The sequence below is a fragment of the Chroicocephalus ridibundus genome, chromosome 20 (genome assembly GCF_963924245.1).
Source record: "Chroicocephalus ridibundus chromosome 20, bChrRid1.1, whole genome shotgun sequence".
NCBI lineage: Eukaryota > Metazoa > Chordata > Aves > Charadriiformes > Laridae > Chroicocephalus > Chroicocephalus ridibundus.
This window is the reverse complement of record NC_086303.1, coordinates 5,379,604-5,402,431: the sequence shown is the minus strand read 5'-3', so window position 1 is coordinate 5,402,431 and position 22,828 is coordinate 5,379,604. Positions and strand designations below refer to the sequence as shown.

Genomic DNA, 22,828 nt, shown 5'->3' with positions numbered 1-22,828 from the left:
GAATGAATTGGAATTGGGACCCAAAAACGATGAAGGCTGAGTCATCCACACTGACTTCTCACTCATTAAAATAGATTTTACTTATTCCCAATTTGCAGCTCGCTACATATGAACACTATATTAAAGAAAACATAATTGAGGAACCCTTTGGTAAGCAAAGAAAAAAGCCAGTCCCCAAAAGTGAACTCACCAATACCCAGCTCTCTTCCACCTACTGTGGTCACTGGACTTCTCACTTCATCTACAACTGTGCCAACCGGAGAGAACCGAAACCTCTATCCAAAACAAAATTACAGCAATTAAGCCATAAACAAGTTGCTCAGCTTGATAAAAATGAGTTCAAGCCCTGAGTTTGTAACATTCAATGGCAGTTTTAAGCCCTCCTAGGGAGGAATCACTGCTCGCTGTTAAAACTCTCCCAAGGCCTGAGTGGATGGTTACAGATCTGATGGACAAAAAAAGCTGCATCTGGCTGAGCAAAAGAACTAAAATTAACCCCCCCAAAAACCCCACACCAGAAAGTTAATAGTAGGTGTATAAAAATATTAACTTAGGCAATGAAAGAAACACAGTCGGCACTATTAGTTTATTTAAACTAACCACATTATTAACTAATTTGCCATCAGTAATAAGAGACATACCCACTGTCACCACTACGCAGAGAACATCCATTTTGTAAAGCCTGTTAGTATGAACAGTCTAACCTCAAGCCAAGCTAAGGCACGTAGAAAATGAAATCACCAAGGAGCCAGGCACTTGCTAAAATTTTAAGTCCACCCTAATTACCAACAAGGCAAAGCAGATTTTTCTTTGCTCTTGACACACTCCTCCCTTTCCTCAAACACATCCGATTGCTTTGTATCTTTATTCTAGTCCCAACTGACAAGAAAAAGAAAGCATTAACACCTTCATCTGGATTAAGAGCATTTGGGAGCACTGAGAAAGCTCCCTGAAAATGCAGCTTTTAACAAGAGCGGCCCGCAGCAGCCTCCCTGACCCTTCTCGTGCTGGACAAAACTCAATGGGTCAGAAAGCAAGAAGCTATCCCCAGCACGGTGCCTGAAAACCAATGAGAAGGTCTCTGCAGCGCTGGGGCTCTTCTGTTCACTCTGGCACAACTCCTCTCCCCACACACACAAAAAGGACATCCCCTGGGACCCAGCCAGGCCATTTCATGGAACCAGAGCGTGTCATACACAAGAAAAGGACAGGGAGTCAGCCCCCAAACAGTTTGCCACGACAAGCGTTTCCTGTTTGCTCTGCCACCAAGAGAAATATTTAACGCTCACAAACTTTCTTATATTTAAACTGAAAATCTTCTCAAAGCGCTGAAGTTGAACTTCAGTGGGAACAGTGAAGGTTTGCTTCAACGCTAAGTACTTCTCACAGATGTAGGAAAATGTCAATGGCACCGCAGTACAAGAGGCAGTGAAATAAGCATCTCTTTCAATATTCTCAACTGGCCTCTCTTCTTGGCAGCTTAAAGATTTAAAAATTCTAAAATATAAATTTGACGTCTAGGACTGGCAGCTTAGTATCTTTGCCAGCACTAAAGTTCACATAAGCCTTTAACTCCTAAAAATAAATCTCAAAGAAAACATTCATTCAAGACTCAATCCCAGTGGACCAAAGAGAACTTTGGAAGAATCATAAAAAAACTGGCACTTAAAAATAGAAAACCTGTTTGTTTATGTTAGGAAATTTCAGGGGAGTGTTTATTTCCTACTTATTACTCAAACCATTTCCCAATGGCAGAAGTCAGGGAGGAAGAAAAGAGAAGGGAGAAAAAAGTCAAAAGAAGGGATACCTACAGACACAATTCAGCTACCTGACAATCCAATTCAATGCTGCACAAACTTTGACTCATTCATGGAACTATTTTTGACTGTCCTTCGCAGTAAACTCTACCGAGTTTAATTTGAGCGGTGAGCTGCATTCCCTTGCTCCCTGTTCCCACTGAGACCAGTGAGTGCCTCTGGACTTAACAGCCGTCTCATCCAAAACAATGCTGGGATTTGTCATTGCATCACCTCCAAAAACCCAAAGAAGAATAAAAAATAAAAAAGTAAAAACCACACATATACAACTATGCAATTATCTCCTCTGTCCGAGTAACTTTTTTTAACAAGAAGGGGCACATCCTTTCCAGCCACGCAGGCTGCATTGCTACACATAAAAAAAAAAGAAAAAGAAAAAGAAAGAAAGAAAAAAAAAGTTCAATGTTCTCTCAACATGTTTCAAGATCTGTAACTGAATCCCATAAATCTCACTGGAGACCTTGATTTAGGTCATTTTGAATAACTCACTACCCTTTAATCTTTTTACCTACTTTCGGCCTCCTTGGAACACAATGCCATTCAACTGCACAAGATCTGCTGAAAGACCTAATTCAGCAACCCAGAGAACCCAGACTGCTCCAAACCGACCCAATCCAGCCCCAAATGCAGGGGGATGCCTCTGCTCACCCAAGGGGAAACAGCACCCACAAGCCTCTGACACCATCAGACTAGTAAAAGTGCTAATTTAGACTGGATGTTCTTCCAATGATCATAAAAACATGTAAAGCTTTTTGAAAGGAATATGGATGGAATTTTGAAGAGGAAAGAAAGTAAATTGTTATTACATGCATGTTTTAAATACACAGACAGTTATGCCCACAGTTATACCCAGAAATAATTTACTTTATTTAGCTTCAAAGTAGACAAGGAATAATATCTATAATGCTTAAAATATGCTACAGGAAGATTCAGGGTAAGAGAACTCCGCAAAAGACAACCCTGGCTTTCAGGCAGCTTTATTTTTTTTTTTTTTTAAATATCAGAGATACAAAAGTTCTCAATTATAAATATTGTGTATGATGTATTAACATCCTCACTTTCACTAATTGGCAAGTGGTCATCGCAAAGACTGAAAGACAATTTAAGATGTTAAGTGAAACAGCAGTTTAGAAAGTGATGTAGTAATAAAGCATGAACCACAAGAGACTTATGATACAGCCAAATAGCTGTTTAGCACATTGAACAGAACAGGCATTTTGTTCGGGCTACTAAAAACAAACTCACCTCTCCCAAATAAATACTTCATACATTGAAAGATAATAAAATAAAAATAAAAGAGCTTTCCACATATCTGATGAAAACCACTCTATGTAAAAGAAATGAGAGCACCTGTGCTCTAAAAAGTTAATGGTCAACAGATTTTAATATTATTGCCATAAGCTAAAAGCATACACAGTGAGACTCCAGGAGGATCTTTGTTTTGTTAACAAAATAAGCTCTTCAAGAAACACACTACTAGAAGCCAAAAATATAAAAAAAGAGACAGGGAAAGAAAAGGAACCTGTTCTCCTTGTACATCAGAGAGCCCTTAATGCAGAGAGTTTAATTTATTCTTACTATCGCTGTCAAAGATTCAAAGTAGTTCTGTAACCGTAACCTTTCCACAACAGACAGCCCGGGCAAGGCTGGCCGAATATTGATCACTTTCCAAAAAAAAGGAAAATGCACTTACTCTTTCCTATAGGTACATGCAGCTGTCATGCTCTGCATGCACCTTGCTGTGTAAGGTCTCAAAGCAACCTCCATCTTGAAAGGAGAGGCAGCGATAAATGAGCTGATAAACATGTTTAAAGAGTCAACATACAAACAACTTCTTACAGCAAGGACAACAGCAAACCTTTCACAAGATCCAGAATCCTTAAACTAAAGGTAACAGCAAATTAGCAGCACTTTGATCCCAGCCATAGCAGCTGGCCATGCTGCGCTGGGTTTGGTAGAGGGTGGGGCATGAACGAGAACTATTTGCGTGAAGCCTAATCATAAAACCACTGAAACGACGCGAGTGAGCTGGAAGAGGCAACAGGGTACAGAGAAAATTATAGCTGATCTTTCAGCTCACAGCAAGTACCTATTATGGAACTTCACAAGCTACAGATGCTGTTTTCTGGAGAAACCTCCAGCAGCAGAAAACCCCCATCCTCATCCATCCCGTATGGGTTAGTTGGTCTGTTGATCGCAAGCTCCTTCCCAAAATACTAATGGAGCCTTCTCTGGCAGTACTGCCGTACTCCTACCATGGGTGCTTCTTACGCTCGAGCTAGAAACTAATCGGTAACAGTCAAACACATTTATAAATTACAGCAAGAATGACCAACTGTTAGAGTATATGTTAACCAGAAAGTAACTTGAATTTTCAGAACAAAATAAAACAAAAACTGAAAACAAAACTAAACCAAAACACTTTCTCATTTGCTGGCAACAGCTGTCACTACTTTCAACACATAAAAGATGACTCTACCTGTAGGGATTTTCCAGAGAAGGCAGTGCCAGAATTTATTCCCTTGTTTTAAATCTGAAAGGAACCTACTACCTGAATCTCCAGCAGCATGTTGGGGGGAGGGGGGGCATTTTTAGCCAAGATTTTTTGGGAGAAAGAATGAAATGTGGAGATTGATGGATGCAAGCACCTCTTTATAGCTATCTTCTGTCCAGTTCATTCTGATGGGGATAGGGGAAATAATTTGATTTAAAGCCTAAGTAAAGATTAATTCCTTAAGTATGAAGGCAATGCATGTGTATGTGTTTGGCATTAGACAACTAGGCTAAATAAAAGGATTTCTCTTACACTTTTGGGTAAAGTAATTTATCATTACAGGCAGAAAATAATCATATAATGGAAGGTAACAACAACATATGGATCGATAAAAGATCAAACCAACCTCAGAAAAAATACAGGCAATCTGGAAGGGATAAGAGCGCATGGAGGGAGTAAAGGCAATTTAGCAATCAGTAACAAGACTTCACACCACACAGGAAATAAAATCAACACTCAAGGGGGCAAAGAGCCAGCTCCAAGGGGTGCTCCGCTCAAGTTCTGAGTTTATCCAACAACCCTGGTCAGCAGGGCTGGCATCTTTAGTAACATAATAAGTTCCCTGCTAAGAAAACTTACACGTTTGTTTAGCATAGACAAAACTTTGACTTGCAAACAGTTGTACTAGATTTACCAGAAACTAATAATGTCAGAGCTCTGATTAACCAAATAGAGATTAGTGTATTTAAGCCTATCCTAGCATGTGTGTGGGTGCTGTCCATCTATTTTTTCATATTTTTTTTCATTTCTATAGCACAACTCATGGAAGCTCACATGAGCCAAAAAAAGAAAAGGAAAAAAAAAGAAACAGAACAAAAAGTATCCAGAGTTTTTAGACATTCAGCTCCAGGGGGAAAACACAAGAGCGCAATTTCATTCATAGCAAGTTAAGTTTCCATCCAAACATCATTACTGTATCCTGTGACCTTTGTAGTGTTGCATTTGTTCCTCCCTCCATACAGCACAGAAACCCTTTCCCCCTCCCTTTTCCAGCTGCACACTTTTAAGTCGTTTACTGGCAAAGTCTTTTGTTCATATTTCAGCATCTTTCTGCAGCACTGGAGTCCGCCCCATTGAGCTGGGACACAGACCAGTACAAGCAGCCCCACTATGCAGCAGAAATACTGGTGATTTACCCTTTTTAAAAAAAAAAAACAAAAACAAAACAAAAAAAACCAAACAAACAAAAAAAAACAAAACAAAACAAAAAAAACCAAACAGGTAAATGGGATGAAGCAGGCAGGCTTGCTTCTTCAACAGACAGAGAGAACACAGAAAAGTGAAGAAGAGTTACTTTCATTAAAGAGACCAAAGCAAAACCAGGCTCCTTTCCAAAACCACTTCACAGAGATATTAATTTATTAAATTTCTGAATAACTGGTTATTGAACACCGGGGAAAAACCTCCCCGAGCTTGCTCAGAGCTCTGTATTTCTACAGTGCATAAAACACTTCATATGCTATGGCTCGTCATTATCATTCATTAATATATCCACTGCACACATTAACAAAAAAGAGACTTTTTTTTTTTTCTACAGTAATAATGTCTGCTTCTTATTTACATGTTTTCTGTCCCAAGCTTTCAAAGTACATCACATTCATCAGAAAGGACTCTTCAAAACACAGCTGAGCTATACCTGCCTTATGGTCCGTAGAACTGAATTTACATCTACTGATGACAAAAAAAATAAATAACAAAGAACCCTGTCAGTGGATTTGCCAAATGCTCCGGCCAGGAAAGCAACCCTTTCAGAGGACGGGCATATCAGCATCTCAGTGAACTTCACCCTGCCTTGCCTTTGTGCAGTGTGTCCAAATTCTGCCTTAAAGGCATATGATACCGCTGTGGGTTTCCAAGAAGGTGGAAGAGCATCAGTTTTCTAGAGAGCTTCATTACTGTTCACTGACCAACACTGCCTGGATGGATATTTGTAGTGCCATTGATAGCCTTAGGAGAAGCGAACTCGTCATAGCTGTGATTTCCAAGTAAAACACTTAAGACAGCCCTGACTAGATGAATTGGGATGAAGGAAGGAGAACTGCTGTTTTACAGTGAGCGCACAACGGCCACCATCTGCCTGTGGCTTCCACAGGACTGCCCAAGGTGAGTAACTACATCTGGTAGCTGAGTGGAAGTTCCTTGGACCCATAATCCTGTCCCTATGTAAAATTTCTTCATATTTTAATAACAAGCAGTGCTAATGAAACATGTGAATAACTTTTTCTTTTTTTTTTTTCCCTTTTTTTTCTTTTTGGCTAAAAGGAAGAACATCACACAAAATGTATTCTGGACACCAGGTACTCTCAGCAGTAGAATAGCAAAAGCACTGCCCCAGTGTTAACCTGCATAAAGAAAAGGATTTTGTGGAATTTCCCGTAACACCCAACTTTGCAAATTAAGTGCTAATGAGCAGGAGCATCCTCAAAGACACAACAGTAATTTATCCCACTATATTCAAACCTCACCCAACAGGCATCTTAAATATTCCCTTAAATAAAGGCATAATCATACGTAACATGTCACAGCCCAGAAGGTTCCTTGAAATTGTCCAACAGTTTGTTTTCCTCCCGCCCTGCACGGATCACTCCCTCCCTGCTGAGAAGGGGAATGAGGGGATCACTTAATGCCTAAATATAATAGGTGACAGGGAAATGACAAACCCTACCTTATTTCATTCAGATTACTAAAGCAACAAAGAACAATTGCTGCTGTGAAGGACTTACTACCACAAACTGGGTTTCCCCTTAAGATTTCTCACCACTAAGCCTCCACCAGCAGCAGACAGTATCATATTTTATTATTGCAATATCCAGACACACTCTGAACAAAATTGAACGGGCTGGTGATTAAAACATCGGCATTCACCACATGATCTGCAGCACCGTCCTCACCGTTTCTGGAAGTGGTGGAACAGGACGGATGGGAAATCGGGAGGGTGAGAAATGAGAAACAGAACAGCACCCCATCCATCATTACTAAGTCTCAAGCTGCAAATGCAAGGGAGGAAAAAAACCTTGACACGTTATAACAACAGCTTAAAGCCCTGTACTCTCCTTTACTGTAGGGATCAATAATGATATGACCTGCAGCTGAACAAATGCAGCTTTTCAGCCTTGCCTCATGCCACCGGCATGCCATGCAGAGGCTAAAATCCAAAGAAAATAGAAAAATATCTTTCTAAATAATCCCATTTGTAGAATAAGCCCAAGTTTGTGCTGCCAATCATCCTCTCCCTTTTCAGGTAGCAAATAAAAGTTTCAGCAAGAAAAACACATTCATTACCCTGTACAGTTTGCTTATGAAAACCCGCCAATGACACAGAACTGTTTTGATTGACTGAGGTTTAGGATCTTCGGTTAGAAAACAATCAATTCACTTGTTCAGAGTGAGCAGTTTAGCAACTCTGGCAGCTCCAGGTCTGTCGGGAACAGACACCCCTCCCTCGCGGGACCATCAGAGCATGTCCCTGCAGTGGGACTGGAAAGCTGGCCAAGGAAAGAGTCAGGGACTAATTCCCAAACAACAACTGATGTTATTTAAAGTAGATTCAATTTGCAAGCACTCCCCATCTATAAATTGCATAGCTCCATGGCTTACTCTCTGCATGAAAACCGTTGTCTAATGACAGTGGTACAAAAACAAATCAAAAAACCCTTCCCTACTTAAAAGAAGGGAAGCCAAAAGGCTCTTCCTGGAAAGTCCTATGATTTAAAAAAAAATAAATAAAATAAAAATCAAAAACCTACTTCAAAATTAGCAGGACTGACCAAATCGCCCTGCTGCAGCACTTCATGACTGTAGATTAAAATCCACTCTTGGTTTACAGTTAATCTGTTTATTTGGCTCCTTCTCAAGAGTCAAAAAGCCACGAGCTGCTTATGTGCCACAGGATAAGGCAGCTCCCCTGGCCTAATTCAGCTGATTTCACAGAAATAAATGTGAAGCAAAAGTTGTTTCTGTGGCATGCTGAAAACACTTAAGACCTAAGAATTTTTACACTACATTTAGCAACACCTTGAGAGACAATGTTGGGGAAAATGCGCTCATTAAAGGAGAAAGGGGAACGCTATGAATGTTTTGATAATTTGCTGCTTGTAGTTCATGCCAAAGATTTACCGCACTAGCCTGTGCCGCATGCTGCTGCATACAAAAGGGTGCACACTAGATTAAATTGCATGGCTGTGCCAGGCGTATCAGCTGAGATTTATACCCCACCACAGCTCACATTTACATTTATACTTGCTTCCATTTCTGCTGCCTTGCTTGGTTAAAGAACAGCAAATGCTGGGCTCGTTTCTGCTGCCATACTGCCTGTCCCCACAGCTGCACGCTGCCATCCCAGCACCATGCCCAGGCTGCTTCAGCGCTCCCAAATAACTCCAGCTCTTGTAAACACATGATCCTTTTACATTCAGAATTGCAGAGGAAGTGATTACGTTGTTGGGGGTTTTTGTTTTTGGTTGTTGTTTTTTTTTTAATTCCCAGCCCCTTAACTTTTTTCCCAAGCAATGATTAACTCTCACCATATCAACTGAGAGCAAAATGACTGGGTCAGAAGCTTTAGAGTTTAACAACAGTAAATAGTTACCTTGATGGGAAAAAATAATATTTTAAATGGTTCAAATCCATTTGCAGCATCTACTTGGAAAAAATACCAGCTGAGCTTCCTTAACACAGTTACTCTATATCCACATCTCTTCGGAGTTTCAACACATTAAGAGTTTAGCTGACCCACTACCTAGAGATTTCACAAAAAAGAAGGTCCTGTTTTGTCTTTATAATATTGCTCTTCTGGAAGAAAAGGAGAAAGTAGAAATGAAGAATGGTCTCTAATGATGGAATTTCAGATAAGTCAAGACGCTGTCTCCCATCTTCTCCCATACTTTTTTTATCCCTCAGCAAATCAAACCATAACTCTGTATTTGCTTCCACTGCCTACAAAACATTGCCAATATTCAGAGAGCAGGACTCCCATGATGTTGTAGACATTTTCAAAAAGAAAGCATGAAATCTGCAAAAGTCATACAAAAATGAACTAAATAAAGTCATAAGTAATGAATATCAACTGTGCATGGCATAGCAAAAGCTGTTCAAAAGAACATGTGTTTAAACATACTTTCCATCTCAACAAAGGTTTAGATTTTTCACTCTTCATAAAGACAGCTAAAAAAGTTGACCAGGCAAATTGGTTCTTCCAAGTAAATTCCCAAAATGGGCAAAAATTAGTAAGCATTAAAAAAAAAAAAAAAAGTCAAGCCTTTTAACTAACAGAAAAAGAGAAAGATACTAATGTGTACCCTTACCACGAAAGGAAATCATTCAGAGCTAAGGAAAAATGTCATGGGGCTCCCTTAGTTGGGAGTCAGGGAAAACTGGCTATCACTAGTAAACTTTTTATAGAAACCCTACTGGAGTTACACTGGCAGTTCCTTCTGCTTTCGGAAGAAACTGCAACACTTCAGTGGACTGAGGTCTTTTGGTCAGCTTTGGTCTCCAGCCTTGCAATACATGATGACTGTGCAACAGAGGGATTTTGGAGATGGAGAGGAAAGAAGGAAGATTCTACATTCTTTCACCTCTTCCCGTCCTCATTAATAATCCATTAGTAGGAACCGCACATAGGACAAAAAGAAATAGAAACTATTGCTGTAACATCAAACCAGTCTCCCAACAGCCCCTTCCCCCTTTCTGGCAGCAGGCTGCTTCATTGGCCCAATCCAGCCCCAAAACTCAAGGGATTAACACTATCAAGAACTGCAGAAAACCAGATGATCCTACAGCAATTCCATAGCCGGAGTTTGGAGCAAGTCATTGTTGCAAACAAATGGAATCACTTACACACACAGAGTAATGATTAACTGTAAAAACCCCTTAAAAGGTAGTTTTACATTTTCAATGTAAATCGTAATCTCATATATACAAACTCAAATCTCAAAATTCAAAACTATTCCTCTCCACCACGTCAGGGTGCGTGGCCAAAAAGTCTATTTACACAGTGTATTAAATAGGTGCTCCCAAAGAAATGGCCAAGAGCTGAGTGGTGACTCCCCAAAGAACATATGTGGTGCTGGGATCTGCAAACACAGCAATAGTGTGCAGTGACCAACGTGGTGACAGGAACAGAGACACACACAAAAGAGAAATCAACATACATACGTAACGTCAACAGTACTGAAAATCCCCAGGTGCACTGCTTTAGCAAAATAAATACAGATATTTCAATTTATTGATCAAAAAATCAAAAGCTAGTTCTAAAAATACCTGCTTTCTAGACAAACGCTGCATGTACAGTGTTAACAAGAAAACTTTCAACAGTTGAGAGAAATCACAATTTTGTTTCAAATCACTACCAAAAGCATCACACTTCCTATCCCCAAAATTGCAGCTGCTGCCCCAGTCATGCCTTTCACCCAGAGACCACTCCTAAGAGTTTACCAGTAGTAAAAACAGACGACCATCACTCAAGGTGCTCCAAAGATGTAGCACACAAATGAGATTTGTATGCAGGATTTAAGGCATTTTTAAGCAGCCTTTAAGGCAAAAGATCACAATCGGATCAAATCAACTATCGGCCATTCAACCCAGAGATGAAAAAGGGACTTATCTGAAATTTATCAGCAATTTTGGGGAGATTATAAAGAAAGTGTTAGACATTATAGTAGCCTGAATCCCATAGCAGCTTTAGGCTTGCCTAAAGTTCCTCTTACCAACCATCTTCTCTTAGTTCAAGATGCACTCAGCTAAATAACTACGCAGCCACCTCTGTGCTGTGCTTGCTCCCGCTATAAACTACCTCATCTATTTTTCATATTCCTAGCGCTTTTTGGACTGTGCTGCAAGATCTGCAAGAGATGCATTTTAACCTTTCCTAGACTAGTCAAGGACAGAAGTGGCTTATGAACCCTCGCTGTGTAAAATATTTCAGTATTAAATTTCTGTAGCCCAAACCATGAAGCTATTTACTGAAGCTTTATACAAACTAATTAAATATAAGGCTCTCATGGGACTTGAGGAGAAAGAAAATAAGAATTAAGAGATAAATCATTGGCTTTTCTTTCCTCAGCAAATGTACACTCCAATTTAATACACTAAACCAAAAAACAGTCTGACAGTCCTTGGTCGGGCATAGATAGGCAGCATCCAAATCTCACATGGAACACACTGCACAGCATAAATTAATTATCTCTGCTTTACCGCAACTTGCACAAAGGAATTGGGAGAGACAATCCAGACAAGGGGATGAGCTTGAGATATCAAAGGCTCCATATGGAGACCACAGAATCTCACTTTCCAGCTTCACAGAACTCATAATCTTTGTGAGCACATGGTACAGAAACATATCAAAGCAGCACTTCCCTCCCCTGCTGACCCCATGTCATCTTGTCAGGAGAATTCCTACTGCATGACATGCAGCCATTTCAGAGTTTCCTCAAAGAGAGAAGCGCTCTCAACAAGTCTTGCGAGAAGAGCCCACTGACACTGGTAACCTCTCCGTTCCTCACCAATGGCGTGGAACATTCCAAGTGCAGACGGCACAGCCACGCATCCAAACACAATACAGACTTTGCCTGCATCATCTAAGGCAAAGGACTCAAGGTCAATGCAGTTGTTGGGGAAAACCACCCTGTCTGGACACCTCAGCAGGTTAATTCACTCCTGCAGAAGACAGCAAGTTTGTAATTTAACCTCCAGATAGTACAGACCACGGGATCACTGGACAATTCTGATTGGGAGGGAGCCAGAAGGTTGTCCAGCCCAATCTCCGGCGGTCAGCTATAAGGTCAGATGAAGTAACTCCAGGCTGTATCCAGTCTGGTTCCAGCAACTTCCAAGGATGGATGCACTGCACCAGTACCTACAGCCTGCAAAACACGTCCTCAACTACACTGCACAAGTAATTAGGAAGAAACACATCTCTCCCTCAGTGTCCCCTGACCACCGCACAGTAAGTTTGATGTCTAAGAGGTAAATAGTCTTCGTCTTCAGAAATTCATCTCATCCTCATGTTGATGTCCCCTGCCATTAGCTGTATGCACAAACCATGAAAAGAGCTAACTCCAATCCAAGAGAAGCAAAGAACCGGCTGTTGGAAGAAGACAACAAATACCTACATCTCCCTGCCATGGGAGAACTCAAAGTTTCACTCATCAACACCTTGTCACCCCTACACACCTTTTACAAGAAAAATTACCATTCATTCAGCAACAGAAAACCAAAATTTTGCATGACAATGATCTATGAATCATAACCAAACTATTCTTTAAATAGTTTTTGATTAACAACTTAAGACTATTACATTTTTAAACAAAGCTCAATCATTCTATTACTAATTATTTAAAGTGCTTAAGCACATGTTTGCAGATTAGTGGTTTTAAATGAAGCCTCTAAACACAGTTTCCAATGCACAGCCAGAAAGGAGTGCAGAAAAAAACACAGCAAATGCCAGCCAAAAAAAAAAAAAAAAAAAAAAATCTGAGTTTTCTCATCAAAGAAGCAGGTAATACTTTACAATTTATGTAGCACACCAACACCTGATTCACCTCACTCCCACAGAGACTGGTTCATGGCATCATTTCACAACACAAGAGAAAAGATACCAAATACTCCGTAACCAGAGTTAACACCATTTCTATGCTGGTTCCCCCAGGTGAAGTCAAAATTTGATCAGGACACCAAAATTTTTATGTAATGGCATATTTAATGAGTAGGCAGCACCACACTTCTGGATTTAAGCATGTCTTTAGTACCATCTCATTTTCCCACTGTGGCAGAGAGACCAGCACATCTCTGGAATTAAGAAAAGCAAGAGGTCTTACTGCTCCTGAGTTTTCCTGTAGAGCCAAATCACTATCCAACCCAGAACCAAGGGATCTATGAGATGTAAAGCAAGTTTTGTGAAATTTTCAGAAGAGCTTATAACTTCAAAAGTCTTCCCTGAGATACGATACCTAAAAGCAGAGGGATGACGATCCCAGTTGTCAAAGCAGCTCCTGAAGGGTTGAAGTCAGGTGGAGAAGGGAAGCTCACCCATACTTTGAAACAAATGAGGTGACAGGGGAGAGGATTGTTACCGTACTGTCATGGGTATTTTTGAGCTGTTTGGCCCACCTACACCTCCCTCTCAAGGGAAGGCAGGAGATGGATTAGCACCTTCCATTAGCCACTTCTGTAATCCCCTGGGCAGGGAAAGCGGAGCTGCGAGGGATGAATATCTTGAGACAAACTCATAGCTGCCCTCGCCACTAATTCAGGAAGGAAACCCCCTTTTCCCAGCTCCTTGTGATCCATTTACAGAGTTCCGCTCTTCTTAACCTCACATATTTAACATTTTATAAGGCAAAAAGCAAAAAAATCTATATGCCATGACAACAATTCACTTTTGGGACCCCATTTGCAGGCTGAATTGACAGGTGTCTGCATAAGCACCTCCAGAGGTGAGCTGAGTTTTGGCAGTAACGGTCTCTGCACACAGGGAAGGCTCCTTTCCATTTTACCCATTCTTATTGGTCTGAGTTATGAAAAGGAACGGAAACATTTCTTTTCTAATGCTTGAAAGAACTGAGCAGTGAGAAGATGCGCTTTACTAATTCTAAAGCTTTGTTTCTTGTTATTGCATCCAATTCACAAATATTGTGACTACAAACTGGTATCTATCGGGCACATTTTGATGGGGTAAATAATGAAAGAACATATAAGCCTCTAATTTTACACTGACTTCAATTCCCATTTCCATCAAAGACAGCTAGAAAACAGGAATAGAAACTAAACTAGTAAAAAAGAAACATGCTCTTCTCCATTTCTAACTTTAAGAACCCAAAAATTAATAAAATAAAATAAATCAAAATAAACTCCTACCTAGCTCTGTATTTGCTCAGACAAGCATTTTTAACATAAATGTCAAAACTACTTCTAGTAGGGTCAGTGTAGTACATGCATCTTGTAGGACAACACATTTTAATGATTTGCATCCAGTGAGCAGCCCCCCCAGTAGGAAAAATAACTAAGTACATAATTGCAAAACAATATTTTAATTGTCAGTTTTAATCTAGGTTTCCTACTCAGATTTAAATCACATTTTTTAAATCGCATTGATTTAACTCAATCAACCCTGCCCGAAGGCCATCTTTCCTGCATGCTATGAGCATACCAAGCAAGTTTTAACCGATTCGATAAATCACTAAATCTCGTAACTTCCTAACAGCGATACATCAAGCCATACACAAGCCACAATTATTTTTTTCAAATAAGCGCTATCTTGAAAACTTTACAGAAATAAGAAGCTAAGTATACATTTCACCATCCCCCCTTTTTTTTTTACCTAGGGCACATGATAGCCTGAAACCCAGCCAACTGAATTCTGCAGAAGACTTGCACGATCATTGCAAATATGCCTGTGACTCTTTATTGCCTTCCTTATGACGATGGGAATAACACTGATGCATTAGTTCTATTCATTTATATATATACACGTATGCATAGATATATATATGTGTATATGCACACACACTGCAACCTTAAGGTGTTACACTCAAGAGCACAGTAAGAAAAACCAGGCAGTAACATTATGGACTCACCAAGAGCAAAATCCTGAATAATGGAACTTTCTAGCACAAACAGCTTTACAGGGACCCTCAGCACAGTCCCCGTTACTACCAGTGGAAATATGCTCTTCTGACATTACACAGATTTTTAAAAGATTCCCCTGATAGGAGGAGGATTAAAAAGCAATTAACTGACTCTCGTATTTCAAACGCAAAGCCATATTTTAGAACAGCAGACACAAAAATATGGATCTCTCAGAATTCAAAGATTCGTTATCTTCCGTAAAAAAGCCCTTACTGCGATACCTTAAAATGGCAATACCATAGTGGGAACCTACCCCATGGGGGCGAGAAAAAGCATTGCAAACCCGATCCAGCATTCTATTATGAAAAAACCCTGCAAATTCCAAGCAATCTGCAAATGATTTCCCCCTTCCCCACCCAAACATCTACTGCAAACTCCTACAATTGCAAGTCAGGACTGCAGTAGCAAGAGAGACGAAAATAAAACCATTCCTACCTTTAACTTGAGTGTCATATTCAGCTATGATCTCCTTATCCTTTTTGAATTTTGCTGGCGACGTCATGTTTCCTTTTCCAAAAAGCTTAACCTCAGAACAGATCCACCAGAACACAAGACAGAAACGCAATTTTGCTCCTCTCAATGCGATGCCTTGATTTTCTGCTTGTCCTCCCCCCAACAAAAAGGAAGAAAAAAAAAAAAATCAGTCCATGGAGAGAGGGTGTGAGCCAAAGCACAGCAGCAGCAAAATGCAGATGTTAAGAGATCAGTGGATGGAAAAGGCAGCAGTTTTGTCTCCCTGCACCAAAACCTTTAGCAGCAGCATCAGACTAGCGAGATCCTGCAGCCCCCAAAGGCTCTTCCTGATTGCTAACGTTAATAGCACAGCCAGGGAGTGGAAGTCCTTCCGCACAACATGTTTTGTGTGGGTTTGGTTTGCCTTTTTTTTTTTTTTTTAAACGGGCTCAGAGATGATGCAAATCAAATCCCAATACGAGAGAAGAAACGGAGGACAAGAAGCCGTATTCTTTGGTTTGCCTGCCTGCAAATGCAAAAAAAAAAAAAAGAAAAAAAGAAAAAAAAAGAGAGAGAAATATATATATTTAGAAAATTACAGCTTGCAGCCAGCAGTCACAAGATGCGCGGACAAAATTCGGGATTGAAAGAAAAGCTGCCCTGACATTGCAAATTGTCCTTTAAGCAGCAGCATGAGGTTAGAAACGCAGAGGGGCCAGGTAACCGAGGGAAAACGCTTACAGGGCGGCCAGCCCCGAGGGGAAGGGGGGGAGAGAAGGGGCTCACTCGGGAAGCGGCGTCCCCGGGGGCGGGAGGGGACCGGCGGGGCGGGGGGCGTCGGACAACCGGAGCCCCGCGGGGCTGTAGCATCTCCTGCTGCCCCAGCCCTCAGCGGCACCGGGGCAACGAGCTCGGGGGCTGCCCGGCACGGCACAGCCCTCCCCGCCGCACCGGCCCCATCCGCAGCTTTTTCCTTCGACAGCTCACGGGCTTTTGGGAGACTATTTGGGGTTTTTTTGGGTTATTTGGCGTTTTCCCGGCGCGGGGCACGGGTCCGAGCCGGCCCCGCAGCCCGGCGTGTGCGAGGCAGACGGGAACCAGGCGCCACACAACTTTTCTCCCGTTTTTTATTATTATTATCTTTTCTCCCCTTTTTTTCGGGGGAGGGAGGGGGCGAGGCTGCAGCCCCCCCCGCGGAAGATGCGCGTATGAGAGGAAGAAATAAATAAACACGGCACTCGCCGGATCCGCATCCCGCCCGGGAAGAACAATGAGGGCGGCGGGGAGAGGAAGCGGGTGGGGGGGTCCCGGGGGGGGGGGCTGGGGCTGAGGGACGCGGCCCCGCGCCCCGCCTCAGGGCCGCGCTGAGGGGCGGCTGAAGGGAGGCAGCGGGGCCGGGTGGCGGGGGCAGCCCGCGGCCCCCCGGTGGGCTGGCGGAAGAGGGGAGGGGGCCCGGCGGCCGGGCGGGGCGATTACCTGGGCGCTGTGGAGCCGCCTCCCCGCCTCCCGCAGCCAGGCGTCCTCCGGCCGCTGGCGCCCGCCACCCGGTTCCCCCTCACCGGCCCGCTGCCGCCCCGCCCCCGCTGCGCGGCTCGCCCAATCCGCGCAGAGCGATGGGCTGGAGCGACGGGCACCCCGGCCAACCAGACGGCTCCGTCTCTCAGCTGGGCCCACCCCTCTTCCCGCCGCTTGGCACCCGTAAGCACCGCCCCTCCAGGGCGGGGTGGGCGGGGCCTGGAGGAGAGCAGTAGCCTCCGCCCCAAGGACTGCGCAGGGGCGGGGTGAGACATGCAAAGAGCCTGCCGGCGGGACCAATGGGAGCAAGGCAAGGCGCGCCCCTCCACCAATAAGCAGGCGGTAGGGGTGGTGCCACCCGTCTCCTCCAACGGCCTGCAAGCAGAGGGTGGGCCCCGCCGCTGATCTCCACTAATCAGACCGGGGGGCGGGGACTCCCGCGCCCAATGGGAGAGTGAGGTCGGGAATTCGAACTGACAGGAGGGAGCGTGGCCGTTGGCGGCGGCCGGGACCGGAGGGGACGGGAGCGGCGGCGGGGCCCGGCCCGGCGGAGGCCGCCCGCCATGTCGGCTAGCGGCTGCACCTTCGAGGACCGGTGCGTGGCTGTGCTGTGCTGCCGCTTCTGCCAGCAGGTGCTGAGCTGGCGGGGGATGAAGGCCGCGCTGCTGGCGGACACTGACACCGACCTCTACTCCACCGACATCCCGCCCTCGGGGTAAGCACCGGGCCTCGGGGATGGAGGGGGGGCGGCGGGGTGCCTACGGAGGGGCACGACCACAGCCCCGAGGGCCCGCATGGCCGGCCCGGGTGCCGCAGGCTGTCAGCCCCGGGGCCGCTGCCTGCCCTGCCGGGGCTGGCAAGGCCGCACCGGCCGGCCCGGGGCCTAAAGGCCGTTCTCAAAATCTGCTTGTACCAGGAAAACGGCCCCAAAGCGCACGATTCAACCCGTTCCTCACCCCTGGAGGTGTACAAGGCCAGGCTGGATAGAGCTTGGAGCAACCTGGTCTAGTGGGAGGTGTCCCTGCCCAGGGCAGGGGGTGGGACTTTCAGGACCTTTAACTCTAAGAGATCTTTAAGGTCCTTTCCAACCCAAACCATTCCATGACTCTGTGATTTCCAGTTCCTCTCCCCAGCTCCTCTAGCCCTGAGGGAGCCACAGAAGGAGCAAGGCCAGCCCTCGTCTGGCAATTTCATCCATTCGTGGGGAAGCCGCAGGCTCAGGGACCCATGGGGAACTCCTCCAGCTCCTCCCGTAAGCAAAGCTCGGAATTTGACAGGAATCTCTGTAAACAGAACAAACCTGATCTTGCACTGGCTCCAGAACAACTCTCCTACAAGTCAGTTGCGCATTGCTTTCCCATAACAATATTTGAATACTAAGGAAATAAGATTGCAAAACAACATGTTAATAAGAAAGTATGGGTTAAAAAGAAGATAAGAAATCAAAGGTTTGGTTTTAAATGTCCTAGCCTTTAAGCTATTGTTCTGTAGTCTTAGCTAAGATTTGCCAGGAACTAGGGCGATGTCTATAATCAGATTTCTGACTGCTAGAGCCACGCAGCCAGCAGCCAGGGGCTGAGCCTGCGAGCGTTAGTGAGCACTGAGAGAAGCAGTGCTTTCTGGTCTAATTTGAGAGGACTTGCAATGTCTCAATAGGCATCTTTTTGTTTCCGTATGAGTATGACTGGTAGCCAATAGGAAAAAGGAAATGCACGCTCTTAGGAAAGTTTCTTTTTAAAAAAAAAAAACTAAAAAAAAAAAAAAGAAAACCACACAAGACTGTAATGGTGACATTGCTTGGTTCTGTCTTCAAACCTGTATTATGAAAACATTACATGTGTAACCACTGCCACATCTAAGCTTCTGTATTTTCACTTTCTTCCTATCTAGTACCGTTGACTTCACTGGAAGCTGCTATTTTACTGAGATCTGCAAATGCAAACTGAAGAACATCGCCTGTTTAAAGTGGTAAGAATGCCATTCAGTGGCACTAACACCTCCCCGAGCATGCCACAATACTGTTTAACCTTCTCTCCGTAGCCTACTGCAGCGCAAGGGTTAAGGGATGAATGAACAGATTGCATACTCTGTTTCAAATTTAATGTTGCTTGATAGAAACTCAGCCCACTACTGGGCATGGCTGCCAGTCTATTTCTGTGCAAGTCTCAAGTGGAAATGTGACAACCTTGTCACAAGCCTGAGTATATGGGAAAGCTTGCATGCCACCTGCCTGATTAAATGTCTGCTTCAACACTGAGATAATTGTGTGAATAAGGCCGCAGTAAGAAGTAGTTACTCATATTCTAATTAATAGAACATCCTCTTGGCAGATCTAGTTGTTGCTAGCAGATGGAACATGCTGTCACTAAAGTTCTTGGAGTTCTTTTATCCTCTTTATTAATGCCTGATATTTAAGAGTAAAAACAACAACTCTCAATTAGCTCACAGTTATTTGAGATGATCCTTTCGGCTTCATCATCACGACTTTTACCTAGATCAGATTTAAACGGTGGGGCGTTGTGATAGGAACACAGTATTTTATTTTCCAGACAGAAGTAGACAAGCAGAAATATCTCACCAGAGCGCATGACTGAGAAAACGGAAAAATTCTAGTTTCTAGGTTTCAACTGAGAAGAGTAGATAAGGCTTCGATACTCTCTCGTGCACAGTGCTTCTGTACAGGTGGATTTTGTGTGCATGATGAACGTCTACATTGATTCCAATGGAATCATTGGCCTTCCAAAGAAAAAAAAAAAACAAACACCACCTTTTGTTGGTATGTAAACTAATCTGGATTACACAATTTAGGTTACTAACTGGTTCTCTATGCCAAAGATCTAAAACGTAGATATTCTGTAACTCCTGACAGATGTTCCCTAAATATTTAAGATGCTTGTTTAACTATGTTCCCTTAACTTGATCTAAATAAAAGCATTCCATAGTGGTCTGGTACCGTGGCTATTTAACATTAGTTTGAGCTGCAAAAGCCAACAACATCTATCTTTTCATCATTATTTCACTTGTCTTTCTAGCGGTAACATTGTCGGTTATCATGTGATTTCTCCCTGCAAACCTTGCCTGCTGTCCTGTAATAATGGCCACTTCTGGATGTTTCATAGCCAAGCAGTCTTTGGCATCAACAGACTAGACTCTTCTGGTAAGGAACACATATGTTTCCTTCTCTTCCTTAAAATCTTGAATTCTAAGTCCTCCTTCTAATGAGGCGTCTCAGTATAGTTAAGGCATATGCAGGGAGTGTAACATATGGAGGCATAAGGCGAGTGTTACTGTATTGCTAATCTAGCAAACTGCTTTGGGGGTGATAGTTGTAGCTACTTTGTAAATGAAAATTTCCAAGTGGAAATTTATCTTCATCAGAAAACTTAACCTACCCCTTTTGTGGACAGAAGTCATGATTTTCTGAAGCAATATTATAAATAGTATAAACACAGCCAGCAGCTGCTATTTATAGCGGTATGTATAGTTTTACTGTGCTACTAGGCAGCTGTCCAACAGGCACCCTTTTTGGGTGAGTCATGTTGTCACTTTGACCCTATATAACTGAGTCCTCATTAGCTCATGCTGAAGTTACAGCTTGCGCTAGCTCGTTTCTTCAGCTAGGTGTTGTTTGGATGCCAAGTGTCTAGCGTAATTTGCCTTGAGTCCTCAGGAATGCAGAACATTCTGACAAATCATTTCTCCTCCTTGCAGATGGGAGTAACTTATTGTCAAAACCTTTCAGTGTCACCTGTGTTTCAGATCAATGCATTTAAAAATAAATCAGCCATGAGGGGATTATCAATAGCTACATGAATTAGCTATATAAATACATCTGTGGGCAGGGACTTATTCTTTGAATTATGCTGTAAACAGCAACGCTTACAAGATCACTTTGGAAGAAAAATAGGAAATAGTTTAGATATCATGAACATAACTTACCAGGTTTTGCAATGATTAGAGTAGTTATTTTCTCTGAAAGAAGACAGTTGTGCAACTTAAAAATAAGGTCACAATCCAAAAATACTTTTTTTTCCTTCCTTTGTCTTCTTACCTCCTTCCCACCAGGTGTGAATGTATTGCTCTGGGGCAACTTGCCAGATTTGGAGGAAAGCACAGATGAAGATATGTCCTGCATCTCTGAGGAGGAGTATATCAGATAAATGTTATCTACAATATACCACAGTATCTTCCATAGATTTGTTGCATTGCTGTTTGGTTTGGATTATTTTTTTTCCTGCTGGCCCGTCAGAGCTCAAACAATACAGGAAACCAGGAAATCTGGAAAGCAATCCTAGAAAAGGAAGGTATCATCTTCGTCTTTCACCGTAGCCTTCCTTAGACTCCTGAATCTGCCTAGCGTGTATGTTCTGACTAGAGACACGCCTTGGTTAGATCTGGAAATGCAGATGGAAGGTGCATTTACTGACGTCTAGGTCTCTCTTGCTTTTTTACGTCTAAGTCTCAACAGTTGTTAATCCTTCTTAACTGTATTTTTTCTTCTTTCCTAAAACAGTATTCACAGAGCAAAGTCTTTCAGCTGCTGTAAGTACAGCTTAAAAATCTTAAGAAATAGTCAGTTAATGAAGTTCTGAAAGAGCTCTGCTTTTGTGGTCAGACAGAGCATTGCCCAGAGCTTCTGTTCTGAGTATACCAAGTTGCTGAATAAGTGGCTTAAAGTATTGGAGCTTTGGGTCTATCATCTGGCTTCTGCTTTTAGCAGCTTGTTCTGAGCATCTGAGGCATGCTAGGACGCTCCTGAATGTGGACTGGGCAGCTATCGTACAGAGTCTTCCCAGCTTCATCCTGCAGTACTTTCGGGATCATGTTTCTGTAGAGACCAAGTTGATCGTCCCACCCCCAGTGAAACCTAAATACTGGAGTTACTTAATGTCTAGTAGAACTTCAAGACTACACTGGAGTTTTTCTTAAAGTCAACAATAAAATCCATCCAGTTTTATGTCGGTCTTTGGTTTTATCCCCTTATAGGGTAGGCATCTCTCCAAAACAGAACTCAATCATCCAATTGGGTCTTTTCAGAGAAAGAAAAAAAGAGATCAGGTTAAACATTTGGTGATCACACCTAACCTTACATCCTGAAGCATACAGACAATCTGGTTCCTTTAAGAAGTAATGGATTCAAAGCTTATTGTCTGAGTTGGTACAGCTATAGTATTTAACTTATGAACTAAATACTGTCCCCTTCAGCTAGTCACCTGAAGGATCACCTTTAGAAAATTCAAGGTACAATCATATAAGAGAACAGAGTACACTTTTAAATTCGGATTGATGCTGAATAAATCATTCTGTAGTCTCTTGGAAGAGGTGCAATGAAGGTAGATCTGAATTGTCTTAGTATTTTTGCTGTATGTTATATATTTCTTAACTAATTGTACTACCTCTTCTGCATTGTTTAAATGTATATTGGAATATATATGTGTGTGTGTATGTGTATGTCTTGTTTGGACTTCCTGTGTTATGTCTGCTCATTAAATAAAAGTTCTGGACTACACAGTCTTCTGGGCTGTAATAAATATGGATGTGTAATGATATCAGATAATCAAAACAATTAAATAGTATCTTGGACTTGTATTAAACTAGTCGAATAATTAGGTTCTCACTACTGTGGTTTTGTTTTAGACACACACCCCCCAAAAAAATCACCTTCTTTTTAGGTTAACAAACCTGACCGTTTCTCGGTCTTAAAAGTGTTTAGTCAGTTAACTCTTCTTTAACACAACATCCCATTTTTTGCCAGTTTTCTATGCTACGTGAATTTGATCATGTTGTGACTACAGTATTAAGCTGGCAAGGTGACATTTCACACAAGTATTTTTCCAACAGAATTCATGAGCTAAAAATACAT

The 22,828-nt window shown here is 42.6% G+C and overlaps 2 protein-coding genes across 4 annotated transcripts in view; one reads left to right on the top strand and one right to left on the bottom strand.

The window, feature by feature from the left end:
* The window catches only part of SRGAP2 (SLIT-ROBO Rho GTPase activating protein 2), a 112,837-nt gene extending 95,820 nt beyond the window's left edge, over positions 1 to 17,017 (bottom strand). For all 3 annotated transcript variants that reach the window (XM_063356342.1, XM_063356343.1, XM_063356344.1), the window contains exons 1-2: positions 16,927 to 17,017; positions 15,433 to 15,976 (exon numbers count right to left, since the gene is read on the bottom strand). In XM_063356342.1, the coding sequence (XP_063212412.1) occupies positions 15,433 to 15,499 (67 nt within the window). In that variant the 5' untranslated portion in view covers positions 15,500 to 15,976; positions 16,927 to 17,017. The remainder of the gene's footprint in view (positions 1 to 15,432; positions 15,977 to 16,926) is intronic.
* A 413-nt stretch (positions 17,018 to 17,430) lies between these two features.
* On the top strand, positions 17,431 to 22,455 carry FAM72A (family with sequence similarity 72 member A). The gene is made up of 4 exons (XM_063356510.1): positions 17,431 to 17,680; positions 18,856 to 18,933; positions 19,998 to 20,122; positions 21,031 to 22,455. Exons 1-4 carry the CDS (start codon positions 17,529 to 17,531, stop codon positions 21,123 to 21,125), a joined length of 450 nt encoding a protein of 149 aa, XP_063212580.1. The 5' UTR covers positions 17,431 to 17,528; the 3' UTR covers positions 21,126 to 22,455.
* The last annotated feature ends 373 nt before the right edge of the window (positions 22,456 to 22,828 follow it).

Bases quoted from the DNA above. Each gene is read 5' to 3' on its own strand.
- FAM72A (XM_063356510.1), top strand. From the start codon at position 17,529: ATGTCGGCTAGCGGCTGCACCTTCGAGGACCGGTGCGTGGCTGTGCTG. The intron at 17,681-18,855 runs GTAAGCACCGGG...CTTCCTATCTAG, and splicing joins ACCGACATCCCGCCCTCGGG to TACCGTTGACTTCACTGGAA. The intron at 18,934-19,997 runs GTAAGAATGCCA...TTGTCTTTCTAG, and splicing joins AACATCGCCTGTTTAAAGTG to CGGTAACATTGTCGGTTATC.